The 26,891-nt window shown below is 38.5% G+C and overlaps 1 protein-coding gene across 1 annotated transcript in view; it reads right to left on the bottom strand.

The window, feature by feature from the left end:
* ELOVL6 (ELOVL fatty acid elongase 6) overlaps positions 1–26,891 on the bottom strand; it is a 140,716-nt gene that overhangs the window by 31,524 nt on the left and 82,301 nt on the right. The window contains exon 3 of the mRNA XM_006104818.3: positions 18,161–18,292. Within this exon, the coding sequence (XP_006104880.1) occupies positions 18,161–18,292 (132 nt within the window). The remainder of the gene's footprint in view (positions 1–18,160; positions 18,293–26,891) is intronic.

Here is a 26,891-nt window from a genome sequence, read left to right as displayed (position 1 = left end):
CTCACTCATTCGTGGATAATAGGGACCATTACAAACTTTTGAACAATAATAGATACAGAGGCAGAGCTGCCTCAAACTGATTGCCAAACTGCAGTGGGAAGGCCAGAGAGAGTTGGGGGGCAGGAGGGAGGGGAGTAAGAGATCAACCGAAGCACTTGTATGCATGCATATAAGCATAACTAATGGACATAAGACACTGGGGGGTAAGGGAGGGTAGGGGTGTGTCAAGGGCGGGGGGGAAAAAAAGGACACTTATGTGATACCCTTTGTAATACTTTAAGCAAAAAATAAAAAAATATTAAAAATAAAAAAAAAAAAAAAAAAAAAAAGATAAAACCTGTGCGACGGGGGGGGGGGGGGGAGGGGGGGGGCTTCTGAGGAGGGGGAGGGGAGGCCAGGGGAATATCAATGGGGGGAAAAGGAGGCATATGTACCACTATTTGTAATACTTTAAACAATAAAATAACACTAAAACAAAACAAAAAACACAATTTAATAAAAGTTTATATACTTTGGAAAATTTAGAAAATAGGATAAATCTGTCATGATCCTATCAACAGGATACAAACATTATAATTTTATTACCTTCCAGTGTTTCTCATTTTCTGCTCATAGCAGTACCCAGGTAGTATAGTCCACTTAGGTACATTTCTTACTTCCATTAGCTGCAATTTGTCCATGTTCCTGCATAGTCTTCATGAATCCCTTATTTAATATCTGCAAAATGTCTCCTTGAATGCTTGCACTCTAATTTATCACTCCCTTCTTTTTACGCTTCTCTCCAGATTGCTTTTAATTTTTTAAGTGTAAATAATGTTGCCATCAACATCATTATACATGAAGTCTTTCCTTGTTTGGGGTTATTTCTTGGAATAGATTCCCAGTAATGGAATCACTGACTTGAAGGACTGGCTAAGAACATTTTTTGTGTGAAACTGTTTCAGATCATGTTGAGTTGAAAGATCAGGACATCCAAGTAAGAAAATGCAGACTGATACGTAAGAGGACTCAAGAAATTTGGCAAATGTGGGTGTGAGTTGCGGGATGTAAGGTGGGAGAAGCCAGAATTGCAGAAACTTTTCTAGCATAGGAAGTCATAGCAGAGGTATGGAATGCTGCTTTCCTGTCCAAGCTCTGGAGATGGCATTCGGCCACCAGGAAGCTTATTGACCAAGAAGCCAATTGAGATACAATGCCCTTGAGTGAAAGGTTGCCTGAACACTGATGTTATCTCAGGTGAAAGCACCCACTTAATAGTCCAGGTGCTGGAGAAAATGGCTGTAGAAAGGTCAGAGGCACAATAAGAAATGCATGAATAAGGATCAAGTATGCCGTAGTTGGCCTGGGTCACAGTCTGATACCTCTGCAGGGCGGCTCACCCTGCAACTGGACTTCTCAGCTACTGAACATCTGAGAGTCTTTAGTTGTTCAATAGGGATTGTCAGTGTAGGGAGGGGTGGAATCCCTGCACTTGGGGGGGGGGGGGGGGAAAAGGAAGGCATACAAACCCCCTGAAATTAGAGAAATTTTAAATACAGTAAACCATTGAGGTTGGTAAAAATGAAGATTTCCTAGCTTCACCACCAGAGGTTCTAATTGAATAGAATTGGAGAAAAACCCGGAAATGGAAATTCTAATAGAGATGTTTTCATGAACATGGTCCACAGGTTACAGTTGGAGAAACTCAGCCAAGTTTCTCCTCCCTCAAGGCTCAGAAGATCATCTTCCCCTCTTGTGTAAGTCACTGACAAAGACTTTCTGGCTTTGGCACCTTTCATGTTGACCTTCCCACTTGTGTATGCCTGGCTTTGAGCAGAGCATGGGATAAACCCCATCCTGTTATCTATAAGCTGTGTATCCATGGGTAAATGTCTTAATTACTCTAAGCATCAGTTCCTTCACCTTTAAAATAGGGGCATAGCTGCATTTTATATGGATTTGGATCAGGACATTTTGAAATGTCCATATATAGTATTCATAAGGAATATAAATCCCAACATCTAAAACATACTCAAGAATCACATAATTTCCAAAACTGGTGACCCAACTAATTTGCTGTCTATAATACTGTCACCTGGGAGTGCCACATTAGTGAGGGACAGAAATACCCACTTTTCTGGGCACTATTTTCTGAACCAGTCTGTTGTTTAGGTGCCTCAGATGCCCTAAGGGTGATTTTGGTGACTACTGGGTTGTCACTCTAACAATCACTGTTGGTAAATTATAACCATGCCATCTGGTGTTTATTAAGTAGGGATGTTACTGGTGGAACAGAGAAACATGTCAGAAACCAAGAACTTTCAAATGAAGGAATAAAAGTTAGACACAATCCAAAGTTACTACTAGATATGTATTTATGTGCTATGCTTAAAATTATTGCTGTGAGAAAACTGATTTTGAATTATGAAAGTTCTGAAAAATTTTGAGTATTTTGAAATATTCAAGGACCTCCATATAATAGTATTTTCCTCACAAGTCTGTTGTGAGAATGCCAGAACATCAAACCGGTTATTAGAATCGGAGATTTAGAGCAAAACTTGTAATTTCTTCTCTATTTTCAACAGAAGGGAACTGTTTACTTTAAATTAAGAATATCTTAAAAACTTTTTGGAAAATAACGTTTTCAGAACAATAAAAATTTCGTATTCAATATTGAGCTGCCCCCTTTTTCCCTCCCACATAAAGACTTCCATTAATCACCAAAAGGTCCCAAGAAAGCCCAGTTAAAATGCTCAGCTCTTTTATTACCATAGCAGCCTAAGAGCAGATAATGCCTGATTTTCTCTCTCCTTTATTTTGTGGTGTGTGTGTGTGTGTGTGTGTGTGTTTGTTTTTAACCGCGTTATTCTCTTCCTTGCCTGCTATTAGTCAAAGGAAACGGACCACTTCTAAGAAAACCGCTCCCTGAGGTATATGAGAAATCTTTTTTATAAAATTCAGTCACTCTTTTTGCACCTTGGCTCGCACTTCTTTCCTACTACAAGACCAGGGTTATCTGAACAGGCTGCAATTTGGCAGTCCTAAGGGTAATTATTCTCACTTTGGACTTGATCCAATGGAGGAAACAATAAAAGACTTCTGGGAGGTTTGCAAGCTCAGCTGCCTCTGACACTCTTCTTCATTCTGCAGAAATAGCTGTTAGTGTGCACCTGTCACGGATATCCCGGCAGAGACCTCACCCGGACCGTGTTTGTGTAGCTATTTAAGCTGCATCAAGAAACATTCGTTTAAAACTTATGAAGGAGTTAATTAAAACAAAACAAAACAAAACAAAAAAACCACTCCTATTTCCGGGTTGGTTTTCAGTGTAAAATACTCCTAATCACTGTGACTTCTGGTAGCTTTGTTGAAACAAAAGATTGCTCATTTTGTTCTTCACAGTTATTTGGTTCTTTCTTTTATCACATTCCTGCCCTTTTGAATTAGGGTTACAGATACATGGTTTTATCGATTTTGAAGAGTGTGTTAAATTATAAATCATTTAGGATTTATAGAACAGCTCATAGGCTTTTGCCTAGAAGTGTTTAAGAAACAAATGGTATTAGTTTAGAAGCTTCCAGGCCTTTCGGTCATTCCTACTCAAAGGTTTCAGCCCGGCCAGTATGGCTCAGTGGTTGAGCACTGACCTATGAACCAGGAAGTCATGATTCAGTGGAACTGCCTTTAGTTAGTTTTCACCAAAGCCAGCTCCAGGTGTTGAGGCTTATATACCTAATGAGAATTAAAACGAGAGGGAACATACTCTCTATAAAAAGCTGGGTGCAAAAAGAGCAAGTGAAAACAGGAGGACTTCCTTGGGTATATTACCTGAGTGCGTTATTTTAATGTCGGGACTCTACAATTTAACTTGGCCAGCATTTCGGCGATGAATTTCATTTTCCTCTAAAAAATAGGTGTTTTTTTTTTTAATTTGGAATTTTAGTTTTTCCCCTCCTTCTAACAAATATTACTCTGATAATCATTTCAAATGATAACCATATATGTAATTTAGGATAAAATACTTAAACAGGCAAAATTAATAGTGCAATAGAAGTTCAGTCTACCTTCATGAAGAAATGTGGAGATAGTGGTATGTGGACACATGCATTCGGCTGAATATCACTATATCCAAGATTGCTACAAACCTGGTATCCATTTCCACTGGCAGTCTCGGGAACGGACCAATGTCACATTTCTCAGTTTCCTAATAATTAAAATTCACTTCTAATAGCTCTCATGCCCCCCCCTTTTTTTGGAAACACAGGCAGAGGATCATGAAATTAGCTGCTGGTGTTTTCTATGGATTTTATGAGGTTCTTGCCCAATGAGAACTTTGTGCTAGATCGAACTTTTCTCCTTGTCCAATGTTCATTGTTCTGGCCCTGGCCTGTGTGGCTCCGCTGGCTGAGCGGAGTCCCATGCACCAAGAAGTCGCCTGTTCCATTCCAGGTCAGGGCACATGCCTGGGTTGTGGCTCAATCCCCAGTAAGGGGTGTGCAGGAGGCAGCCGATCGATGGTTCCCTCTCATCCATGTTTCTCTCTACCCCTCTGCCTTCCTCTCTCTCTAAAATGAATAAAAACATATTTAAAAAAACACACCTAAAAATAAAAATGTTCATTGTTTTAAAAGGGCCTTTGTTGCAACAAGACCACAAATTATATCTGTTACAAATGTAGTGTTCCTACCAGAGAGGACTCAAGGCAACATGGGCACAGCCAGCCAAATGATGATGATGACAATGATGATGATGATGATGATCATGAGGAGGAGAAAGGCAGTAACGTAAGTATCCAGGGGGCACACAGTTCTGCAGTGGGTTCCGGTGTTGGAGTGATTTTCTTTGCACAACAGGACATGCTTTAGGGTTTATTGCCAAGATCTGACAATGGACAAATTATTGAAACCTCTCCCAGTCTCGGTTTTCTCATTTGTAAAATGAGAGTGTATATACATCAAAGCAGTTATGAAAGTTAAATAATACAACATATGAGTTTAGTACCATGCCAGGCACCTAAAAAATGCCCAATGAATGGTGTCTATTATTAGTCCACAGGGAAAATGTTGCCCTGCTCCATCACAGTCTAAATCCCCCACCTCAACACACACAACTTAAGCTATGTTATGTGGAATTAATGATGAAAGTTTTGAGAGAATTTTGGACTTTGCACTTATAACACTAACACTAATAATAGACAAGTGCAAAGTCCAAAATTCTCTCAAAACTTTCATCATTAATTCCACATAACAGCTTAAATTGTGTGTGTTGAGGTGGGGGATTTAGACTGTGATGGAGCAGGGCGACATTTTCCCTGTAGATTCCTTTTGAGTAACAAGATTTATCATTTATCTCCATGGGAACCTCTGTACAGGAGGAATAGAAGTAGAAGAAGGGTGCCCCCTATTCATATTTCTGCCAATCATACCCTCATAAAAAGATGCCATTTGTGCCTATCACCAATAGCATTCTGCACATATTGCTTGTCAGGTATATCACACATCCTGTCATTATCCAAATCCATCATTTATTGATAAAACATAATTGTTTTGTGCTAGAGCAGAAGATGCAGGAGAGAGAAAAAAAGATACAGTTCCTCCCTCACAAAGCCACAGGGGCGGTCTTGGAAACATCAAAGAAAATTAGCCTTTTGTTCTTTAGAATTAACACCAGAGCCAATTCCATTTGTCAGCTTATGTGTGTAAAGATGAAGAATTATAGAATGTGTTATAAAGAAATGGCAGAAAGAAGATTAATAAAATAGTCACAGGTCAGGCAAAGATGGAAGGAAACAGATAAGGCAGGCAAAGGTGTGTTTGCCTTTCATGTGAATGACTTCAAACTTGAACCTAGTTCTGCAGTGTGAATTTAAGGACGAGCCCTAAGGAGCACAGGAAAGTTGCTCATGTACAGCCTACGGGTGTCAATCAGCAGATCAGAGAACACTCAAGTGTGATTCCTTCACTGTAGGTGTGCTCAAAGATGGGTTTGATCTTAGCAAAAATAAACAGCTGGCAAAGACCAGTTTGAGAAGTTAAGATGAAATCGCCGGTGCCCGGCTTCCTGTTGAAGATAAAAAAAAAGTTGTACTGTTTTGCTATGTTGTTGTTTTTTCTTTTTCCTATGTTCTTTTTAAAGGCAGAAATTAAAATTTTCTTTTTGGCTCTTCTCTCCTGAGCTCTTTGGCCTTGCTCTGCACCTCTTTGGTTTTTTATTTATTTTTTGCACCAAACTAGTGTAAACTCCAATTTAGAGCTAAACTCTTTTGGAGAACCCAAATCCCTGCCTCCTGCATAAGAGAACTCTGAATAGCTAGCGACTCATACATTTCTTCAGATCAAAGGCAAGTCTACTGAACTGCACTGAAGATTTCTGCTGCAGCTCTGGGTTAACAGAAACACCTGGAATCAATGAACAATCTCTTCCAGCTTCTTTAATCCCCTGGCACATTGACTTCTGAGTCGATAATGCTCATCCACTTCTCAGAACAAAAACATACAAAAGCCTCCTCTCTGTCCATCACTGTAGCATTTGTAATGGAATAAAAGGAATGAAAGAAAATGACTGCTCTATTACGTAGTTAGGAAAATGCACTGTGTGAGCAGGGAGGTATTATGCCTCAAATTCATCACTTTAATTATATAGTTGATTCTAACTCCCGGGGCTCTGAACGCTGTAAGAAATGTCCTGGGTGACAATGAGTACAGTGAGGACAGCTTCCAGCAAGCATGACAATTTACATGATGATAAGAGGGGATCAAACAGTCCTCAATGACTTCCACGTATACATTTTTAAAAACAAATAGTAGGTAATGAGCTCTAAGGAGAGCTACCTACCAATTAAATTCATCTACTGGCAGCACGAATGAAAAGCATTGCTGTTTATGGGGAAGAAAACTGGGCTCCCTATTTCTTCTGCAAAATCAAGTGGGATCTAGGCAACCTGTCAATCCCCCAGCATCATCCAAAATTGATGAGCTGTTACTAGTTGGCATTCTTGGTTGAAACAGAGAGAACAGAAATGGACAGCTTTCATGAAAGAACTGCCAATACTTTTAAGAATGAGGTTAGAGGAGGCCTGTGATCGTTGTTTCATGTGGGAGAGACATCATACTTAGCAGGAGGACTCCATTTCTCTAACCGCAGAGGGTTACCCTAGGGCGAGCGACCAGTGCTTCTTTACGGAGCCCTGATCTCCTGTCTTTTCTACGGTCTTCCACTCCCATCCCTGCCTGGGGACACGTGGATTATGAAGAAAAGGACATTTCATCTCTCAATGGTCACTTATTCTCTGCTCACTCTCTGGCCTCTCCAGAATAAGCTTCTAGTACTTTTCCATGTTGTTCACTTTTATGTTTTCTTCAGCCAATCTGCAACTCTGGTTACCTAAACTTAATAATGGATGTCAGCATCATTGGATGCATTCCAGATTATGCAATTAGGCAATTTCAAAAAAAGTGATGCCTGAAGAAGTTTTAGGATTCAAAATCTCGTAGTTATTTTTTTTATCCCTGCTAAATATAAATGATCATTTAAGGATTTGTGAGGTAACACAAGAAGCTAATAAGAACAGCAATCCTTAACTCAGTCTTACTCAGAATAATCCTTAACAGATGCTTCAGGCGTTACTATACTGATATGCTAAACTACTGTATGACCTCTTCAAGAATGCTCATGTTATTTTTCTCAAAAGATTTAGCAAAGCTGTAGTATTCCAGAGATTTAAACAGGAATTCATTTTGGTTAAATTATTTAAAATATCTTACAGGTCAGCTGTTTCAAGTTGTTATCGCACCGCGAATACAAACATATTACCCAAGTCATACCTTTGTCCAAGCTCAAATATATTAGATTACAGAGAATTAAAATTATAATGAAAAATTCTCAAGCTTTATATTAAATTATTGAAAGAGAATGCACCAAAATATTAACAATACATATCTGTGGTAGTGAGATTGTTTTGTGTGTGTGTGTTTTCCTGAGAATTCTCACTTTAAGAACTAGAAAAAGGAGTTACTGAATAAAAAATACTACTAAATATAGCCCGGCTGACATGGCTCAGTGGTTGAGCATCGACCTATGAACCAGGAGGTCACAGTTTGATTCCTGGTCAGGGCACATGCCCGGGTTGTAGGCTGGTCCCCGGTGTGGGGCAGGTGGGAGGCGGCCGATCAGTGATTCTCTCTCATCATAGATGTTTCTAGCTCTCTTTCCTCTCCTTTCCTCTCTGAAATCAATAAAAATATAAATATTAAAAAATTACTACTAAATATAGCATTTCCAATTGCAAATAAGCAAAGGCTGTCATATGGTCTTCAGTTCTGGCCGCGGGAGAGGACATTCCTGGTCTGTACTTACATTAACCTGGGGTTCTTTTCATTAATCGCCCTGGTGGTGATCTGGGCTCTTATATAGTACTTATTACATTTGTAACAAACTGCCACAAAATGTAAATACTTGCCCTACTTGGACTAGATCATTACACTATGAGCGGATTGTTTTTTCTTAATTTGGAAGGAAATAGATCCACCAGGCAGTCTGGAGCAGCAGAGTGGCCTGCTGGTCGGTGCCCGCCGAAGGGTACTGAGGGTAGCCTGCCAGAGCCCGAGGTGCCACCTGCACAGCAGCGTGAGGTCTGTTTTCCTGGCTTCTCCTCAGGAAACCCCTTTTACAGCAGCTTGGAATTCTCCCTTGCAATGGACACTTTCATTTGAAAAAAACCCAAGTGAAATCTCATGCACTTAATCGAATTATTATAATTTTTGAAATACTTGAAAATCCAGTAATTCCATGGATTCAAGAGAAAAATGGGAACATTTTTCCTATTCCCCCATTGGAAGGAAAGACTTTCCAAAAATGGAAAGGAGACTTACTAACAACTGTCTACAAGCCTCCTCTATTCATTTCCCCACCTTTTTTAAAATACTCACCTGAGGATATGTTTATTGATTTGAGAGAGAGAAATCCATGTGAGAGAAACATCAATCAATTGCCTGGGACATTCAAGCTGGGACATTTTGAGACTGAAAAGGGAGGTATTGATAATTACACCAAGACCATGGGCATAAAACCTAGACTGTCCAGAGAAAATTCGGGTGTATGAATCCCAGTTTATAAGCTCTATTTTACTTTTAAAGGACAAAGAGTTGCCATTTCTTATCTTTATTATTACTCTTGGTGTTTCCAAAGGAGTCAAGTGATTCAGTCAGTATTGTGTTTTGAGACTAGAGCCTATTCTGGCAGAGGATCAGGTTTTAGACCTAAAAATCAAATGCAATGCTAATGAAGTGGCCTAGGTCATACAACTCCTCGCTATTACGTTTTCCTGATGCTCCTGGCATGGCTAATGAGGTGTGGAGGGGAGAACAGAGATCCCTGGGTTGGCACTGGAACCTCAGATGTAAGGCCCCAGCTGAAGTGGCATTTTACTTGAGTTGTATCTGAAAACAGGGGGATGGAATGTATTTCCAGGGAGCTGGAGAGTGTATAAAGGGTGGGCATGTGTGCTGTAACGGAAGTGTTGTAGGGGAGGGGCAAGCAAGGAAAGTTTTCCTTAACATGTGGCTGTGATTTGTTGGGTAATCCCTTTGCCGTGTGTATAGTAGAACAGAATAACTGATATTCAAACCGAGCACAACTGTGGAGGGGATTTTGGCAGCTCTCAGGTGGAAAGGGATTCAAATACAACACAAAATGCTAAACAAATCCATTGTCTTTCAGACAAGACACTGTCATCTCCATTTATGACAATGGTAGCATGGTGTTCCTCGTCAAGGAAGTCAGCCAACTCGATGTACTCGGTAAATGTAGGGCTTGTTTTTCCTATGGCAATGACTTTTTTGCCTTTATTCTTTACTAGGCTTTTTGACTTCACAGTTTATTTTTTTTAATTCAATGTAGATGCTTCATATTTCTCTTAGTGCAAAGAGAAACAAAATGGGTTTTGCTGTCATTCTGTGACCTACCTTTGAAACAACTATAGCATCTGGCTGTTGTGTTATTCCTAGCCTCGGTTGTTTTATGTCTCAATGAACAAACATTCCAGCAATGTATTTTTTAGAACAATCTATTTGTTTCTGTGAAGAAAGCTTTTATACAACCTGTCTTCAAAAAGCAATAATTTTCTATATACCTGTCAGTTTCAGTTAAAAAAATGAGACAATAGCTGTAATTTATAAATATGGCATCAGAATCAAAGCATTAAATGATTTATACATTTCTTTGATAAAATGACCCAAAAGCCAGAGAGGATGGAACTGATATAAATAATATCATATTTTATATTTTTAAGTAGAGTAGGCATAAAAACCAGTCTGATAAAATGGGACAATTAACAAATATTTAAATGAGCAATATCTGACTTCCATTTGTCTATGTTCCCCAGACTGTATGTCAGTGTACAAGATAGAAACACTAACAATGACCATCTTTAAGAGTTGAACAATAAAGAGATGAAAAAGAAAGTTCCCAGATTATCCTTTTGGGTTTACATACACACTTAACTCAGGGTGATTGTCAGAAAAGAGAAAACAAACAAACAGATTCTGAAGTCTAACTATAAATCTGCCATTCTTGTGTATGTCTATGTGTGTGTGAATAGGGCACAAAGTTTGTGTTTTGGTATAACTTGTTCTAGTTAATGGAAATCAACATTTCACCAGAATCTTATAAAATGATAATTGTTAATTTTTCTTTTGAAAAATGGATTATTTTCATTATTTGCTTTCAACTTTAAAAAAAATTGCTCTCCATTGGTTGTATGAAACAGTTATCTCTTTCTTGTTTGACTTTTTGTAATGAAATAAATCTTATAAAAGGAGCAGAAGCCTCCTTTAGACCCCCTGGGATCCCATCACTCTCTGCCTCCCTAGAAACCAAAATAATCACTAGCCTAAACTTTCCAAACATGATTTCATGCTTTTACTACATATATGTCAGTAAAGAAAATCTAGTGTTAACTGATGGGTTATTAAACTTTTCATTCATGGCATCACACTCCCAGAATTGTTCGGAAGCTTGCCTTTTTACTTGTCGACAGCATGCTCTCGAGAGTGGTTACTTTTGCCATCTTGGTGGTACATTTGAAAATGCAAAATTTATAAACTGCTACTGATCAAATAGAAGCTTTTCTCCTATGACATTTATAGTTAATATATCCATTTCCTTTATATCATTATGACTGGGATCATTATAATGTGGGTTAAGAGGGACCCTCTTGCAATCATAGAACAAAATACTACACACGAGGTGCTTGAGTATAAATTGATGCAGTTGTTCTAAAACTTGTCATTTTCAATGTTTCATCTTTTTACAGGTCAATGATATACTTATTCCTTCAATATGGGTTTTTAAAATGTCATATCTTTCTCATCTGAACAGTCCCACTTGCATTTATTATATAGTTGTTTCCTTAAAAATAATAAGGCAATTGCCAATAATTCTTCCACTATCAAATATTGAGGTATGCAATTATAAAATCATGAGATTTGATTAAAGACCATTCACCTGCTGTTCTGCACTGTTAAACATACTTTTCTGAACATTTCCTGTGCTACATTTAAACACTTTGTTCATGGACATCTCATAAGTGATTTTTGATTAATCTTGAATATATTTTATTCTTAAGCTGATGATAAAATTTAATGACAAATAAAATTATGGCCAGCAAATAAAAATTGCTTTTGTGGATGAAAAGGAGCCACATGCTAACCTGACAAGCTCAGGGAAGGCCTGCATGGATGCCTTGCAAACTTAAGAGACCTAAAGTAACCACAAAGGGTGGTCTGAAATAAAACCTTTAATTAAAGAGCAGTTTATAGTGTGTAGTCATGTCCTAGGCCAGTATCTTCCCTGACAAATCAACTTTGATCTTTCCTGAGCCTATTGTCTTTTTGTATCTAAGATAACACAGCTGTGGAAAGTCAGGGTAACTTGTAACTCCCCTTTTTTTCCAGACCCCTCAGGGCACAACAAATGGCACCAGGGCAGAAACCATAAATTCCTTCATTGTGATTGTTATCGGTAATTGTCCACTGTTAACTATCCCCTACCCACCTATGTAAAAGAAGCACGTGTCTATCATTCACTTTTTAATCCAATCCCAGAGGTTTCCCCCCTTTGCTTTCTCCCTCCTCCCTAATCTATCACCACTGGATTTCATGTAACCCACTTACATCTCCTTTGTTGGAAATGTATAAAACTAAGTGACACGCCGCCATTCTTGGGAGCATTGTCTCAATGCGTTGAGATTCTGCTTCTGGCAATTGTCAACAGTTTAGCTCAAATAAACTCACAAAAATTCTTTACAACAGGGAAAGCTGTCAGTTAATAATGAGACAAGAAATCAAACTACGAAGTCTAGAACATCTGGCTTTGTTCAAATACGGGATAAAACAATTAGAGCCAGAGTGAATCACAGGAAATGTGAGTAAGCAAATTTGATGCAAGTGTGTATTAGCATCAAAAATAAGCAGCACAAAGTCATTATCTTATTCTAATGTGCACTGACGGGAAACCTTGCTTTGACCTGTTCTGGGTCAGAGACCTAGAAGAAGGCTCCTGGAACTCCTTCTGCTGCCAATGAGAAGAAAACCCTGCCAGACACATACTGAGAAAGGCTGTTTGAATCAAAAGCACACACATATGTACCCAATCTAGGAGTTCTTAACCAAAGTAAATTACTTACAAAGCACCTGTGTTATAGTAATAAGTTTAGTTAGTATAAGATAGTATGATCAAATTTCATTTTTTTTTATTAGAGTGAATTTTAAACTTTACTTAGAAGAGGAACTTAATTTGTGTGTGTGTGTGTGTGTGTGTGTGTGTGTGTGTGTGTGTGTGAGAGAGACCCTGATAAGTACCTTATAACCCCCTGCGTGTGTATCCTGATAAGCCCAGAAGGCCACCGGAGCACACTGATATGAGACACTGAAGAAGCCCACCCATGGGGCATAAAAGAAGGACTCTCACAGCGGCAGTCAGACGGTCTGTCTGACCTCCACAGACAAGCCGTTCTCCTTCCCCCTGGAAACTGCCGTTCCTGCTCTGCCTCTGAGCCCAGACTGTTAAGAGGCCTCTCTTCCTGTCAAGAGACCGAGCATTTGCAGCTGCGTATTTTGACGACCTCCGTGTGTCTCTGTCAGCGAGTGTCTCCAGGTGGCCTGCCAAGGACTGAAACCCATCAGCTCTCTGGTAAATAAACCTGTGTGATTTCTTGCATTGTTTATCCCCTGTGTCTTCTCTCTTCTTAGTTTTTGGTTAAGCTCAGCCATATTAATTAATAGTAAGTACCCTTTGATGTCTGTATTGGTATATCCAAATGAGGCGCTCTGGGTCACCTGTGCATACGTTCCCATAGATCATTGGAACAACCTGTAGGAACACAGCTGAGATGTCACAGCAACATGATTGAATGACTCAGCAGTGTCTAAGACGACTAGATTACAGGCACCTCAGAGTGTGCGATGCCATTTGCCATGAGGAACAGTCTCGTCTAGAGGATTTACTGATTCAAATTACCAGAAATTTTCAGTTTACACCCTAAAAAAATGTTCAATCATCTAGGGCCAAATGCATATGGAATTATCTAATCAGATAAGCAAGGAAATGCTTGTCCTTAAGTTGGGGGCAGGGGGAGGAGACGTGCAGGTTGGAAGTAGGGGGCAGTATATTCATCACAGTCATATTTGTAAAGATTGACACCAGAAGCTGGTGATTTGGATCTGAAAGTGGGGACAAGGTGCGGGTAATGGGAAGAAACTGCAAACAAATAAAAACAGACAAACAAAACCCAGAGAAATGATTCTCAAATGAATTGAATGCATTTCATGCCTGGTGAAAATTCAGTTGATCATATTCTATCTACTCTATCAAAAATTATGACAGTTCTCAATAAATTAAATTGTATGTGGTGTGTCTGAAGACTACTATCATAGTCAACATCCAACAGCGAAAAGAAAGAAGAAAAATTTTCTACAGGTAATTCTTGCTAAACTATACAAAAAAACCCTGAACTAGACTGGTATGGGGATAGGATTCTAATTTTGCATAAGTACTCTGCATATCCAAACTAATTTCCAATTTCAGTTGTCTTAGTTCATGAGCAAACAAAGTGTGTGACAGCTGGAAATTAGTCATAGTGGGGTTTCTGGCTTGTCAAGGTGAGGAAGAAAAATTATTCTTAAGCAGCAAAATACACACAAAAAAATATCTTTTCAGTGATTTTCTAATTCCTCTAACTGAAAGGTTTGGTTTCCATTCTCTTTTCTTCGTTTTCCAAATCAATGGTATCCTGTAGCGGCAAAGAGAGTGAATGTAGTGGAAGTGATGTGGATGCTGACCAACTACTACAAGAATGTCTCCTGAGCAAGGAATTTCTAAACTTCTATAGTCACTATTTTCAGATGAGCTTGAAAATTTGTGAATTATAGTAAGATAAGAACCATTCAAAATTTTCTACAAAAACATAGTTTTGTAATAACAAAGCTATCCTATATGACCAAAATGGGAAACTTTACTCACTAAAAACATCTGCTTCCAGGATGAGCTTGTTTTTTATTCTTTATATCAACTTCATTCAAAAGATATTTGGATTCCAAAATAAAAAATAGCAACTATCACTTGAAATTCTCTAGAACTGCATATATGAAATTGTGTATTTATGTATGGGGAAAATGCAAAGAGTAATAACTATACACTTCCCAGAATTGAGATTTATTAATTGGATTTATCTGGATATTGATCCAGATTCTTATCAATATCATTATTATAATTGCTTCATTTGTTTTGAATAAGAAGATAACACTTAAGAGAAAAAATTTAAATCCTTTCAATTTCCAAATTGTGAGTCTACTAGAAACAAGCTCTACAAGCACTGAATATTTTTGTTTCATTTTCTAGTAAACAGTTGTCATTGAGTGATAGCATATTTCCTCTGCCTTTCCACACACAGAGACAAGAACTGAGTATATTCTAGTATCATTTTAGATACTTTTACAAATACTTGAAGGTATTAATGAACAGCATATAGATGTTTGATATGTAGGAGTAAAACTTACATAAACATTATACTTAAAATATTCTGTGCATTGTCAACCAGTATTCTGTAAGCATGGAGGGACCTCAGTATACTATTCCTAACATGAAACAATGCTCAGTTAGCACAACAATAGTATTCCATTATCGCTATTTTCCAAACTCCTGATTAGAATATTATGATCAATTTTACAAGACCCTACCATCTATGCTCAGACTACTCTATATAGTTCTGGTTTTTAAAACTTTATACAAAAACATGGCTCTGAAGGAAATAAAATAGCTAACAGAAGTAAGAAAATGGAAGAGGAAACAAGAAAAACTTGTCATTCTAAAAAAGATATTGTTAATGACTGTTACATATGCATTGAAGGGGAAAGTAAATGAGGAATTATTACTGGCATACATTGGGAACTTAGATTTTGGCATGGGAGGAAGAAGAAATAAGAAGTTAATTAAGTAAACACTCTCTAGTCATAAATATGAATTGTGACTCTGGATACATTAAAAAAAATAATTTTCTATAGTGCTGAGATGGTGGTTTCTAAATACTATCTCCCCTCTCACAAAGGAACTAGGGGTCCTTAGAGAAATGGCTAATTCCAGTTCTGGACAAGGAATATGCAATATGCCTGGACTAGAACATCTTGTCATCACCCTCAGTGAATCAAGCTAGGAGTTCCAGTCAGTGCATGTGAAAAAAATTCAGGAGTCAACTTGAAAAAAATTCCCACTGGCCAAAGATGGGATAATTTAGCAGCCAAAAGATGAACTAAAATATAGCAAAATCAAATTCATTTCAAAATCACTGACACATAGATTATAAATCCATGAGTTTATAATAATCGTTTAAAAAGAAAGTTATTATTTACATGCTAAGTAAGCAATCATTTTTTAAAATGCCTAAATACTGTATATCAAAGAATCAAGCATTTATCCTGCCTTTGCTGTAATAACTATACATCAGGATAACTGAAGAGTTGATAAAGGCAAGTTTCTACTCATAGAAAGTCAAATGTTAAACCTGGATATAATCAAACTTCTAGCTACCAGCTAATAAGAAATATAGAGGACAGAAAAATGCAACCAGCAAAATCCCATCTGGGGGGAAGTCTAAGGGCTAACGATCTTCAAAGGATGGAGGGGAGAAGGGGGTGAAGGGATGTGGGAAGAAGAAGGTGGAAACCTCTAACTTAAAATAAATCAACCAATGGAAATGTGCGGATCTTATTTTGATCCAGATTCTTAAAAATAAATTTTTGTAAAAAAAATCACTTATGAGACTAACTGGAGAAATTTGAACATGTAAGAATAAAGAATTATTAGTAATTTGGAGAGGTAATGATACTTTCATTAGTTTCTTAAAATAAGTACTTATAGAAATCATATTATTTAATTCAGAGATATTTCTGTTTGTATTCTTTCCAAATAATTTGGGGTAAAGGGGAAGTTGGTAGGGATATAGAGGAAAGAAGATTAACCCAGTGCTGATAATTATTTAAGCAGAGTAAGGGCTATATTATGGGGGGAAGGTGGCTGTGTACTCTTTTCTCTGCATATATGTGTTAAAGTTTTAGGAAAAAAATAATAATAAAGGTACAAGGGATGTTGAAAACTGTAAAAGGCTGAAAAACATCATTAGGATAAAGATAATATTTTCCTCAAATATCAAATTCTTTAGGCGAGGCATGTTCTGTGAACCTAAGTAAATAAAAATAAAAATAAAGGCAAGTTTCTAATAAAAATAAAAATAAATTTAAAAAATAAAAATAAATAAAAATAAAAATGCTACTTTATTGGCGGTTGAACGACCCTTTCACAGGGGTCGCCTAAGACCATCCTACATATCAGATATTTACATTACGATTCATAACAGTAGCAACATTACAGTTATGAAGTAGCAACGAAAATAATTTTATGGTTGGGTCACAACATGAGGAACTGTATTTAAAGGGCCAGAAGGTTGAGAACCACTGTTAGAGAATCATGCCCTAACACAGAGTGAAATGGAAGAAATCTTTAGTGACAGATCTAAACCATGCGTACCTCACAAAATGCACCAAAAACAGAGCCTATTCCATAGTAGCAAGCAAATGATTGTTTAGATGTAGCAAACCAGCACAGTGGAAATGTACAGATCATTGGAGTTTGTGAAGACCCTCTTCCTGATCAGTTTTATTAAAACGCAGTGACGAATGAGGCTTTAATCATCCATCTACTTCTGCTTAGTGGTAGGACTGTTAATATGTAATATGAAAACATAAAATCATAAAAAATAATAAAAATAAAATCATAAATATTAAAATGAATAGTTTTTTATTTTGTAGTATATCTACATCGACTCCCCCTACTCCAGAAGCCTCGTTATAAACTTGCTGGTTTTGACAAGCAAAACACCAATAGAACAGGTACCTTTGTCAGTGCTGTAGGTGAATCCTGGCTCTTGTTTGGACACCAGCTGTGTGCTAATTCTAATTAGTTTTGCGATTGCCTAAATTACCAAATATTACACAAGGCTCCTTCAAGCTTCTAGGAATGAGACTGGATATTGGCTGGCAGATGCCCCTGATGAGATAGGCCTGGTCCTAACGGCCTCTATGATGAGTTCCACCAGATACAAAGTAAGAACGGCTGCGTGCACATATACCTGCGAGTCAGTTCAGGCAATAAGGTGCAGGGTGATTTGGGGATGTACAAAATAATTCTCTGGTCAAATGATATATGTGTCCAGGATCTGGTGCCATTTTTTGATTAAGTATTAATCAGTAACATCATACCCACCGCATTCAAACCTTATGCTCCCCTGTAGACTTCAACAGTCTACTGGTGTGGCTTTCCCTTTAGCCCTTCATCTAAATTTATGCAGTGAAAATCGGGAAGGAGGCACTATTTCTAGTCCTAAAAGGTAAACTGGATTACTAACATGAGCAGTTTGGACAAGATGGCCTGAGAGTTCTTAAAATAAGAGATTGAGTGCAGTGTGGGAAATTTGGTAGCGATGAAGGCTTTCTCTCTGGACAGGGCTTTATGTCCTCGGTCTATATTCCATAACTGAAAATATGAGATGTAAGATAAAATGCTCAATTGTTGCTTCCTTTAGCCAAGTCTGATGAAATGGATGGATTTCATTAGGAAAATGAAAAAAACCTACCTGAAGACTGCGAGGGTGAGAGACCAGAGCACTAACGGCTTCCTCAGCTCAAACTTCGCCCGCTTGTTCATTAGGTGCCGACCGCCAAAGATAAAGGCAGCATACAGAGCAGAGAACAGGAAAGATTTCTTCCTATGAAAAAACAAAATGAACTCTTATAACATAAAATTTTACACAATATATTTAAATCCATTAGAAATTTATATTTAGTCATTATTCATCAACTTTTATACCAGCCCCTCTTTGTAAGTGCTGACAACACTTTCTTGTAAATGTCCTTTCATTAAAGAGACAATGTTTAGTCCATTTGGCAATGTGGATGAATCCTCCCTGAAGGAAGAACACAGAACCACCTAAAGCACACTTGCCTAAAACTTTGAGCTTGAATCTAATCCAATGTCTGATTTTACTACAAATTTATAGGAAATATCGGGAATAAATCCAATTGTGGGACATTCTGTAGAACACCGAACTTATTTCTTCAACAAATCAGTAATAGGGAATCAAAATCTAGGACTGTTCTAAACTAAAAGTGACTTGAGAGACATAACAATCAAAATTTCCCTTCCTCTCTGTAAAAATCAATAAAACATATTTAAAAAAAATAAAAAGAAAAAAAAAGGATGGAACACAGGGGCTCATTATTCTCTTTTTGGTAATCAGGCTTAGGTGGGACTCTTAATTGGAAATGGCTAAGAAGTATCAAATAGAGACCTGACTGGGTGTCTCAGTTGGTTGGAATGTCATCACATAACCAAAAGGTTGCAGTTTCGATCCCCATTTGGGATGTGGTACGGGAGGCAACCAATCAATGTCTCTCTCTCTCTCTCTCTCATCAACTTACAAAAACTACATCCTCGGATGAGGGGAAAAAAACCATGAAATTTCAGATGGCCATCTCCAGGTCCTGCTGGCTATTACTGTGCCAAGGAGAAATGTACAATAGTATTGATAACACCCAGAAGAACAAAAGCTTCTATAGACTATCCTATATAATAAAAGGCTAATATGCAAATAGACTGAACGGCAGTACAACCGAACAACTGAACAACCGGTTGCTATGACGTGCTCTGACCACCAGGGGGGCAGGCGCAGAACATGGCAGGCATTGGCCGCGGCGGGATGGTGGAGAGGTGAGCAGGGGTGCCAGAACATGGCGGGACGCCGGTCGCTGTCATCGGGGCAAGCCTTTGGTGGTTACTGAAAATTCTTTGCTCCCACGCACTATGGTCCTACCCAGCACTTGCACCCGCTGCCAGCGCCAAAGCTGCTGCTTGCACCCACCCACTGCCGGAGCTAGGTGCCGGCCCTGATCGTTCAGCACCATCAGCAGGTGTGAGTGGCGGCTGCCGGCCCCAATTACCCCTCAGGGCTTCTCCACCTCCCCCTGCTCCTGAGGAGATACCAGGGTTGGCAGCCGCCTCTTGCACCTGCTGCCAGCGATGGCCCTGTCGCACCCACAGCCAGCACTGGAGCCGCCGCTTGCACCCGCTGCCCGGTGCTGGTCCTGATCACTTGGGTGTGAGCAGCGGCTACCAGCCTTGATCGCTTGAGGGCTTTTCCACCTCCCCTTGCTCTTGAGGGGGTGATTGGGGCAATCAGGGCAGCAGCTGCCACTTGCACCCACTGATGGTGCTGGCCCCACTCACATCCGCTGATGGCGCCAGCCCCAATTGCTCCGTGCCTTCAGCGGGTGCAAGTAGGGCTGGTGCCATCAGTGCATGGGAGCAGCGGCAGCAAGAGTGGGGCTGCCAGCAGACAGAGGACCAGGCTGCAGAGGGAGGGACTAGGCAGGGGTACAGAGGAGAGCCGAAACCCACCCCTGTGCCCACCACAGCCTCACAGCCCACAGTTCCTTTCAAGGTGCACAAATTCGTGCACTGGGTCCCTAGTAATTCAATAAAAAGTAACAGAGGCCTTGTAAATACTTTAACCATCTGAGCATACATCTGGAAAAAAGCAATATTTCCCTTAAAATGGGCACGCCCCACTCAATTAGATTTAAAAAAAGGGTTGAAAAGTAATTTACAAAACAATGCAAATAGCAAAATGCATTAATCTGAAGAGCATTATTTGTAAAATGCTTCATATTTTTCCACCTAACTGCTGACACATATTGCTGACTCATGAGGTATCTTACTATTGACACAAGCAACACTCCCAATTCAAATAAAGCGAGTAATCCCAGAAATCAACCCATAAATAAGGGTGGAATAAATCACTTCCACTGAGGTTTGCAAACACTTCTCTTGAAACATAAGGCCTGGTACACAGGAGTGCTTATTAAATATTTGTAGAATGATCATGGTCTTGTCATATCAAATTTTCTGACAGGGAAAATAATTGTGTACATGGTTGTTCAGCAAATACTAAGTAAGTGAACACTTGTACTTTTCCAGTTAACACAGTAATAACTAAAGAATAAAATACTTAGAAAAAACATACGATCATTTTCTTCCTCCAGAAAGAGACTATTTCTTTAGTTCAAACAGAAGTGAAAAACTAGGACAATTTTAGGGAAACTTAACTATTGAACATTTCAAGAAGAAAGTACTTTAAGTCATAAACATATTTATCACTTTACTTTTTTGAATTTGGCAAGTGTACAGCATTAAATTAGTTTTAGAGTCAGAATCACTATCCTCATTTACTCTGACTCACTAAAGAAAAATATAATTCTATCAAGTTAATGTAGGCAATAGTAATATCAAATAGTATATACTCTTTTTAAAATTATAAAGGTAATGATAAGTGACAATAATCACAGTATTATGATTTAGACTAGAGAGTGATTCCAATGGGTAGAAAAAGTGCTTAAAAGCGTTATCATTTAATGCTTTTAATCATCCATAAAGCAGGTAAAGCATTATCTTCATTTTATGGCTAAGGAACCCGGGCTAGAGGTTAAGTTTAAGGGGTGGAGGAGAAAGGTTGTACCTTATGTGTTATTTTATAAGCATATAAGAAGTCCTTAAGCCCTCCTAAAGAATCCCATGGTCATTGTGTAACTGTGTAGTAAATTATTATTATTATTATTTTTAAAAAAACCACAGCTTTATTGAGATATTAGAGGCCCCATGCATGAAATTCGTGCAAGAGTAGGCCTTCCTTCCCCTGGCTGCCTGCACCGGTTTCCCTCTGGCACCTGGGACCTGGGCTTCCCTCCAGCCACCAGCAGGCACCTGGGACCCAGGCTCCCCTCCGGCCCCGGCTTCATCCAGAAGGATGTCCGGAATGACATCCGGTCTAATTAGCATGTTACCCTTTTATTATTATAGATAATTCATGTATCATACAATTCACCCACTTAAAATGAGTAATTCAATTTTGGGGGGTATAGTCAGAGTTAGGCAACCAGCACCACAATCAGTTTTAGAATGTTTTCTTCATCTCCAAAAGAAACCCTGTATTCATCAGCAGCAGTTACTGCCTATTTCCTCCCAACACTTGCTCCCCAGCCCCAGCAACCACTAATCTACTTACTATCCTTATGGTTTTGAACATTTCCTATAAATGTAACCATAGCCTTGGCCAGTGTGGTTCATTTGGTTAGAGCATCATCCATGCACTGAAAGGTCTTGGGTTTGATTCCTGGTCAGGGCACACACCAGGGCTGTGGGTTCGATCATTGGTGGGGCATGTGTAGGGTTGGGGGAAAAGTAAGAGGAATCTCCACACCTTCATGTTTTATATGTCATATTTTCTGGGCACAGATCGCTTTACTTTCTGGATAACAAATTATTGCTCATTCAGTGCATCTCAGGTTTTAGTTATGGTTACATTGTGTTATTTTGAATCAAGTTAAATGAATATCTTTATATGAACATATCATTCTAGCCATTAAACGAACGTACCTTGAATAACCAAGAAAAGAATAAAAAGCTCCCTCTCTGTAAGGAGTTGCCGACGTCAACATAAAACACTTGCAGCCAAAGAGTGAGAAGTGAAACCCTAACTCTCTAAAAGAAACCAGCTTTGCTTCCAAACAAGACAACGTTCCCAACCGGATTTGTTCATTCTCTGTATGGTGTCCAATGGTCATTCGCCTTATCTCAAGTGAAAAAACTTCAAGTCTGAATTCTCCAAGTAATTATACACAAATGGTCTGAATTCTCCAAGTAATTATACACAAATGGTCTTAAAAATCAACATAAAAAACTTCTCTGTATTTCTCAGGCTTCCTTTTATTCTGCGTGGAGAAGTTTTTCATATTTTTAAATTCATATATATATGAATTAAAGAATGAAAACTGAAAAAAAGAATAAAAATCTTCCCTCTGTATATTTTTCTCTAATTTCTTCAGTTCTAGAATGAGAACTAGGTCTAATGTCCTGTTCCTTCCTGGCAAGGACCATTCTCTTTTTCACACATTTTCTAAAGATTCTTCACAAACTTTCAATTCCACAGCTAGGGTAACCAAGCCAATCAACATAGACACACAGAATTTAAGAATTTCAAGGGACCCTAGAGATGGAGCATGTGAGAGAGACATTGGTTGCTTGTAGTTAAACAGCTGCATACTGCATATTGGCCAAAACTACCAAAAAACAGCATGCAGTAATTGACTAAGCTATATCTAGGTCACAAGTAGTTAATAATGTGAACTGATATTTGTTTAAGTATAAATGTTATAATAAAAATCTTGCTCATTGTCTACTATGTAAGTCTGCTGTGGTAAAATTCAAATAATGCTTTGGGCTAATTTAGAATTAAGCTTAAGCTTCTTAAATAACAGGAAGTCATTAACTCTTAACTATTACCTCTCCAATTGAGTAATCAAAATATATCATTTATAGTTAAACGTATTATGATTTTTCCATTTTGCTTAGAAGAAGATAAGATTTTCTTTAGCAAACTGGCTTAAGTGAATTAAAACTAACTTTCAGTCCTGGCATCTGGTAAAGGTTCAATTATAGTCGAGATGAGCAATGACTTGCTGCTTGCCCACTCGATATTTAATGTAGATCAGTGGTGTTCAAACTTTTTCATCTCGTGACACACATAAACTAATTACTAAAATTCTGGGGCACACCAAAAAATATATTTTTTGTCAGACTAACAAAAAAACTGTATAATTTTGACTGACTTACAAAAATAATAATAGTAATTACCTGAGAGATTTCAGAGAGAGGAAGGGCAGGGGAAAGAAAGATAAAAACATCAACGAAGAGAGAGAATCAGTGATCAGCTGTCTCCCGCACGCCCCTGACTGGGTGGGGATCAAACTGGCAACTCGGGCATGTGCCCTGACCAGGAATCGAACCCTGACCTCCTGGTTCATACGTTGACGCTCAACCACTGAGCAACACCAGCTGAGCTTACCTACCTTATTTGCTCCAAAGTGACTTTTTAAAAAAGCAGGTGCCTATACTTGTATGTAAGGATTTCTGGTACCAAGGATTAACCAATCAAACACAACGTTATTATGCAATGTGACCAATAAGGTACAACTTTATTATATAACCTATATATTCTGGGTTCAAGACAGGGCATTCACACTGGATGGCTATTGTGTTGGCTGTTGTCATTTTTTATTAGACAATTTAAGGGAAAAGAGGTCAGTGCACCTGACTAAATAGTCAGGTATTGCATGTTTTAAAAATTCTTGCAGCACACTGGATGAAAATCGCTGATGTAGATAAATGACTTCCCTTATGTCTCAATGGTAATCCAGTAATACTTCATATTCTGGCCAGCCTTCATGGATGGGTATAATGTAACACTGCATTGTTTTATTACCATATAACTAGCAATTTCTAGATGGCATTGACTCTTCTTGCTTAAGAAGTCTTAAATGTACATTATGTAGCACAACCCTTAACTGTAGGTGCTCTTTACATACTTCTCAGGATGGTGACTCTATAGTTGTAATTATGAGCTAACCAACCAAGTAAAGATCGCCCAAATGAAGTACTGTTGTGCTCTGAGCTTGTTGAACTTGTCTTTACCCTTCCATTTCTGTCATCAATATGAATAATGGACTTTGGTCCACAATTAGTAAAAAATAAATAGTGGTTTTATCCTTTATCCTTTGAGATTTAGAGTTCTCTATCATGCTACCTGGTTTAAAACATTCCTGAGTTTTTTTCTATTCTTACCAGAGTAGCTACTCAATATTTCTATTCATTGTCCAATCCAATAACTTTCTCAAAGACACATTCAAATGCTTTTTATTTTCAACTTCTGGGGCTGGACTGAAACCAGTACTCAGAGTCAGCCTCTTTAACATTCACATCAAGATCTCTGCCAGCATACTTGCACGCCTTCAAGAGTCAAACAAGTTTGAGAATGGCGACACATTCATGTAGGTAGTATTTCAACAGAGGATAATTGCTCATGAGCACGTTCAGGAGATGGCCTTCGTGCCTTTATGTCCAGGTCACCTTGCTTTGTGACTACCTCGCTTTGTGTGTAAGGTGCAACGAGTTGTGAAAGTGAAAAGGAAGCTTCGAGAGAGAAAAGAAAAGGAAAGGAGCACCCAAAAGCACTCCCTGCTTTGGCTGATATCCCTTAGCATATAGAGAGTTTTCATGTTCTAAGCTGAAGAGTCTGAAGTTGAGAAAAACTGCTAATTGGTGAGGCCGTATCTCCTTCAAGATTTCTCCTTTAGTTCAATTGCTGATTCCAGTCAGGACACAATTCAAGGTTCTAAAAGTAACTTTAAGGCCACAAATAAGTTGGAGGCTGAAGAAAATAACACACTGCTTTTTACCCAAAAGACATTTAGTGGAGGTTTATAGTGGTTACAATTTCTTAAGAATTGAAAGGGGGATTTCTTAAAAGTTGGAGGTCTAGCCAGGGCTGGATTCTGTCACATTCTTGAGATTTCAAGACCCCCTGAGAACTTCAAAGGCATTTTTCTATTTTAAAAATAATGGGAATTTTCCAGCAGTTTTATTCACAAGTAAATTATAACTGAAAATTAACTCTGTGCCCCATAGTCTGACAGAGAATAATTTTGTGAATAATAATGAAAGTGTCTATAATTAATACAAATGAATGACGACTTTATAATTGCAAGACAAAGCCATGACTAAAGTAAAGGGTGTTATTCTAATTTATGTTTGACCCAGAAAACAAAATAATGTGTGATTTATGAGCTTCTCTGAGTTGCGATTACCTCTTTTCATTCTGCCTTCCCCTCAAATGCTAATTTAAAGATCACAGGTTCTTCTTCTTAAAAAAAAAAAAAAAGGCGAGAAAACCATTCTTTTGCAATTCAATTTTTCTATTGTTGAAATAGGCCCTGATCAAAGCAAAGTTACATTTGGTACAATGGACTCGGTAGCGTGGTTCCCTATGTACCCATTTCCAGGAGAGTACACTTCTCCTAGAGCAGATCTGTCAGAGAAAGTTGCTTATACTTATCTATCAACATATAATTTTCTCCCTTGTCATCTTTTTAACTTTTTTGATACATTCTGTTTTCTTGTAGCCTTTCTTTTTACAACTGAAAATGGGATCTTTGGGGAGAAAATAGTTTTAAAATGTTAAACACATACAGCCCCATAAAAAATGCCATCTGTCTAAGAAACTGGCAAGATACTACCATTGTTTCCTTAGATATTTTCAGTTGCTGATGAAACATACTGACATCCATCCATCCATTCAAAATTGAATGAACTTTATTGTTTTCATCTACAGTGTGGTTTGTATGACATTGAATGAAAAAATAATAATAAGCCAATCCCTATGTAAAAGTAGAGTCTACCTCAGATAATCTAGTTAGACAGGAAAAAAAAATGTGTGTTATAATTTATCATGTTTGATAAAAATTCTGAGGAAGGTTAGTGTTGTCATTAGCAAATGCCCTGTGGGAAGAGGGCTTTGAGGAAGACTCTTAAGGCTTTGGCTGAAAGGCCAGAAGCGAGTGGCATTTGGGACGGAAGGGGCAGCAGCACAGGCGAGAGCTAAGTTGAAACTGTATCAGACTGGACACTGCTCTGGGCTGGGGATGGTACAGGTCAGTGTGGAAACGCAGGTTAAAGCCAGATTGCGTGGCGCTCTGAAAGCTGCACAGCACTCAGGACTGTGTCTTCACCTCCCGCTTGTAGTTAGCTGTGAGGGGTGTGCCCACCAATTCATTACCACTAACCACGACAGTACTGCAATTCGTGGCTTGCTTTTCTGTTCTTTCCTTCCTTTTTTATTTACTAAATATATTGGGGCCCGGCCGGTATGGCTCAGTGGTTGAGTGTCAACCTATGAATGAGGAAGTCATGGTTCGATTCCCGCTCAAGGCACATGTCTGAGTTTTGGGTTTGATCCCCAATGTGGGGTGTGCAGTAGGCAGCTGATCAAAGATTCTCTCTCATCGTTGATGTTTCTACTCTCCTTCTCCCTTCCTCTCTGAAATCAATATATATATTTATAAGTTTATTGGGGTGACATTGGCCAATATGAATATATAGGTTTTAGGTTATAAGATCTATATATTGCACCATGTGCCCACCACTCAAAGTCAAATCTTCTCTTGTCACCATATATTGGGACCCCTTTTCCCCTCCTCCCCTTCCCTCTGGCATAGACATGTGTATACCATTACATGCCTTGGGTGAGAGAAGAAGGAGGAAGCCGATGTATCCTGAATGAAGTGTCCTGACTTCTCATATAGCGTCAATGTTCATATTTTCCTAATGGTAGTGCATCTCAGAGAGATGCAAGAATATTTTTTCTTTGTTTTGGAAGACATGGTTTCATAAAACTCATCAGGCAGAATCAATTTCAAGCT

Source organism: Myotis lucifugus, unplaced genomic scaffold, assembly GCF_000147115.1.
Source record: "Myotis lucifugus unplaced genomic scaffold, Myoluc2.0 scaffold_611, whole genome shotgun sequence".
NCBI classification, from domain to species: Eukaryota; Metazoa; Chordata; class Mammalia; order Chiroptera; family Vespertilionidae; genus Myotis; species Myotis lucifugus.
The sequence above is the reverse complement of the archived record's forward strand: the minus strand, read 5'-3'. Positions and strand labels throughout refer to the sequence as shown.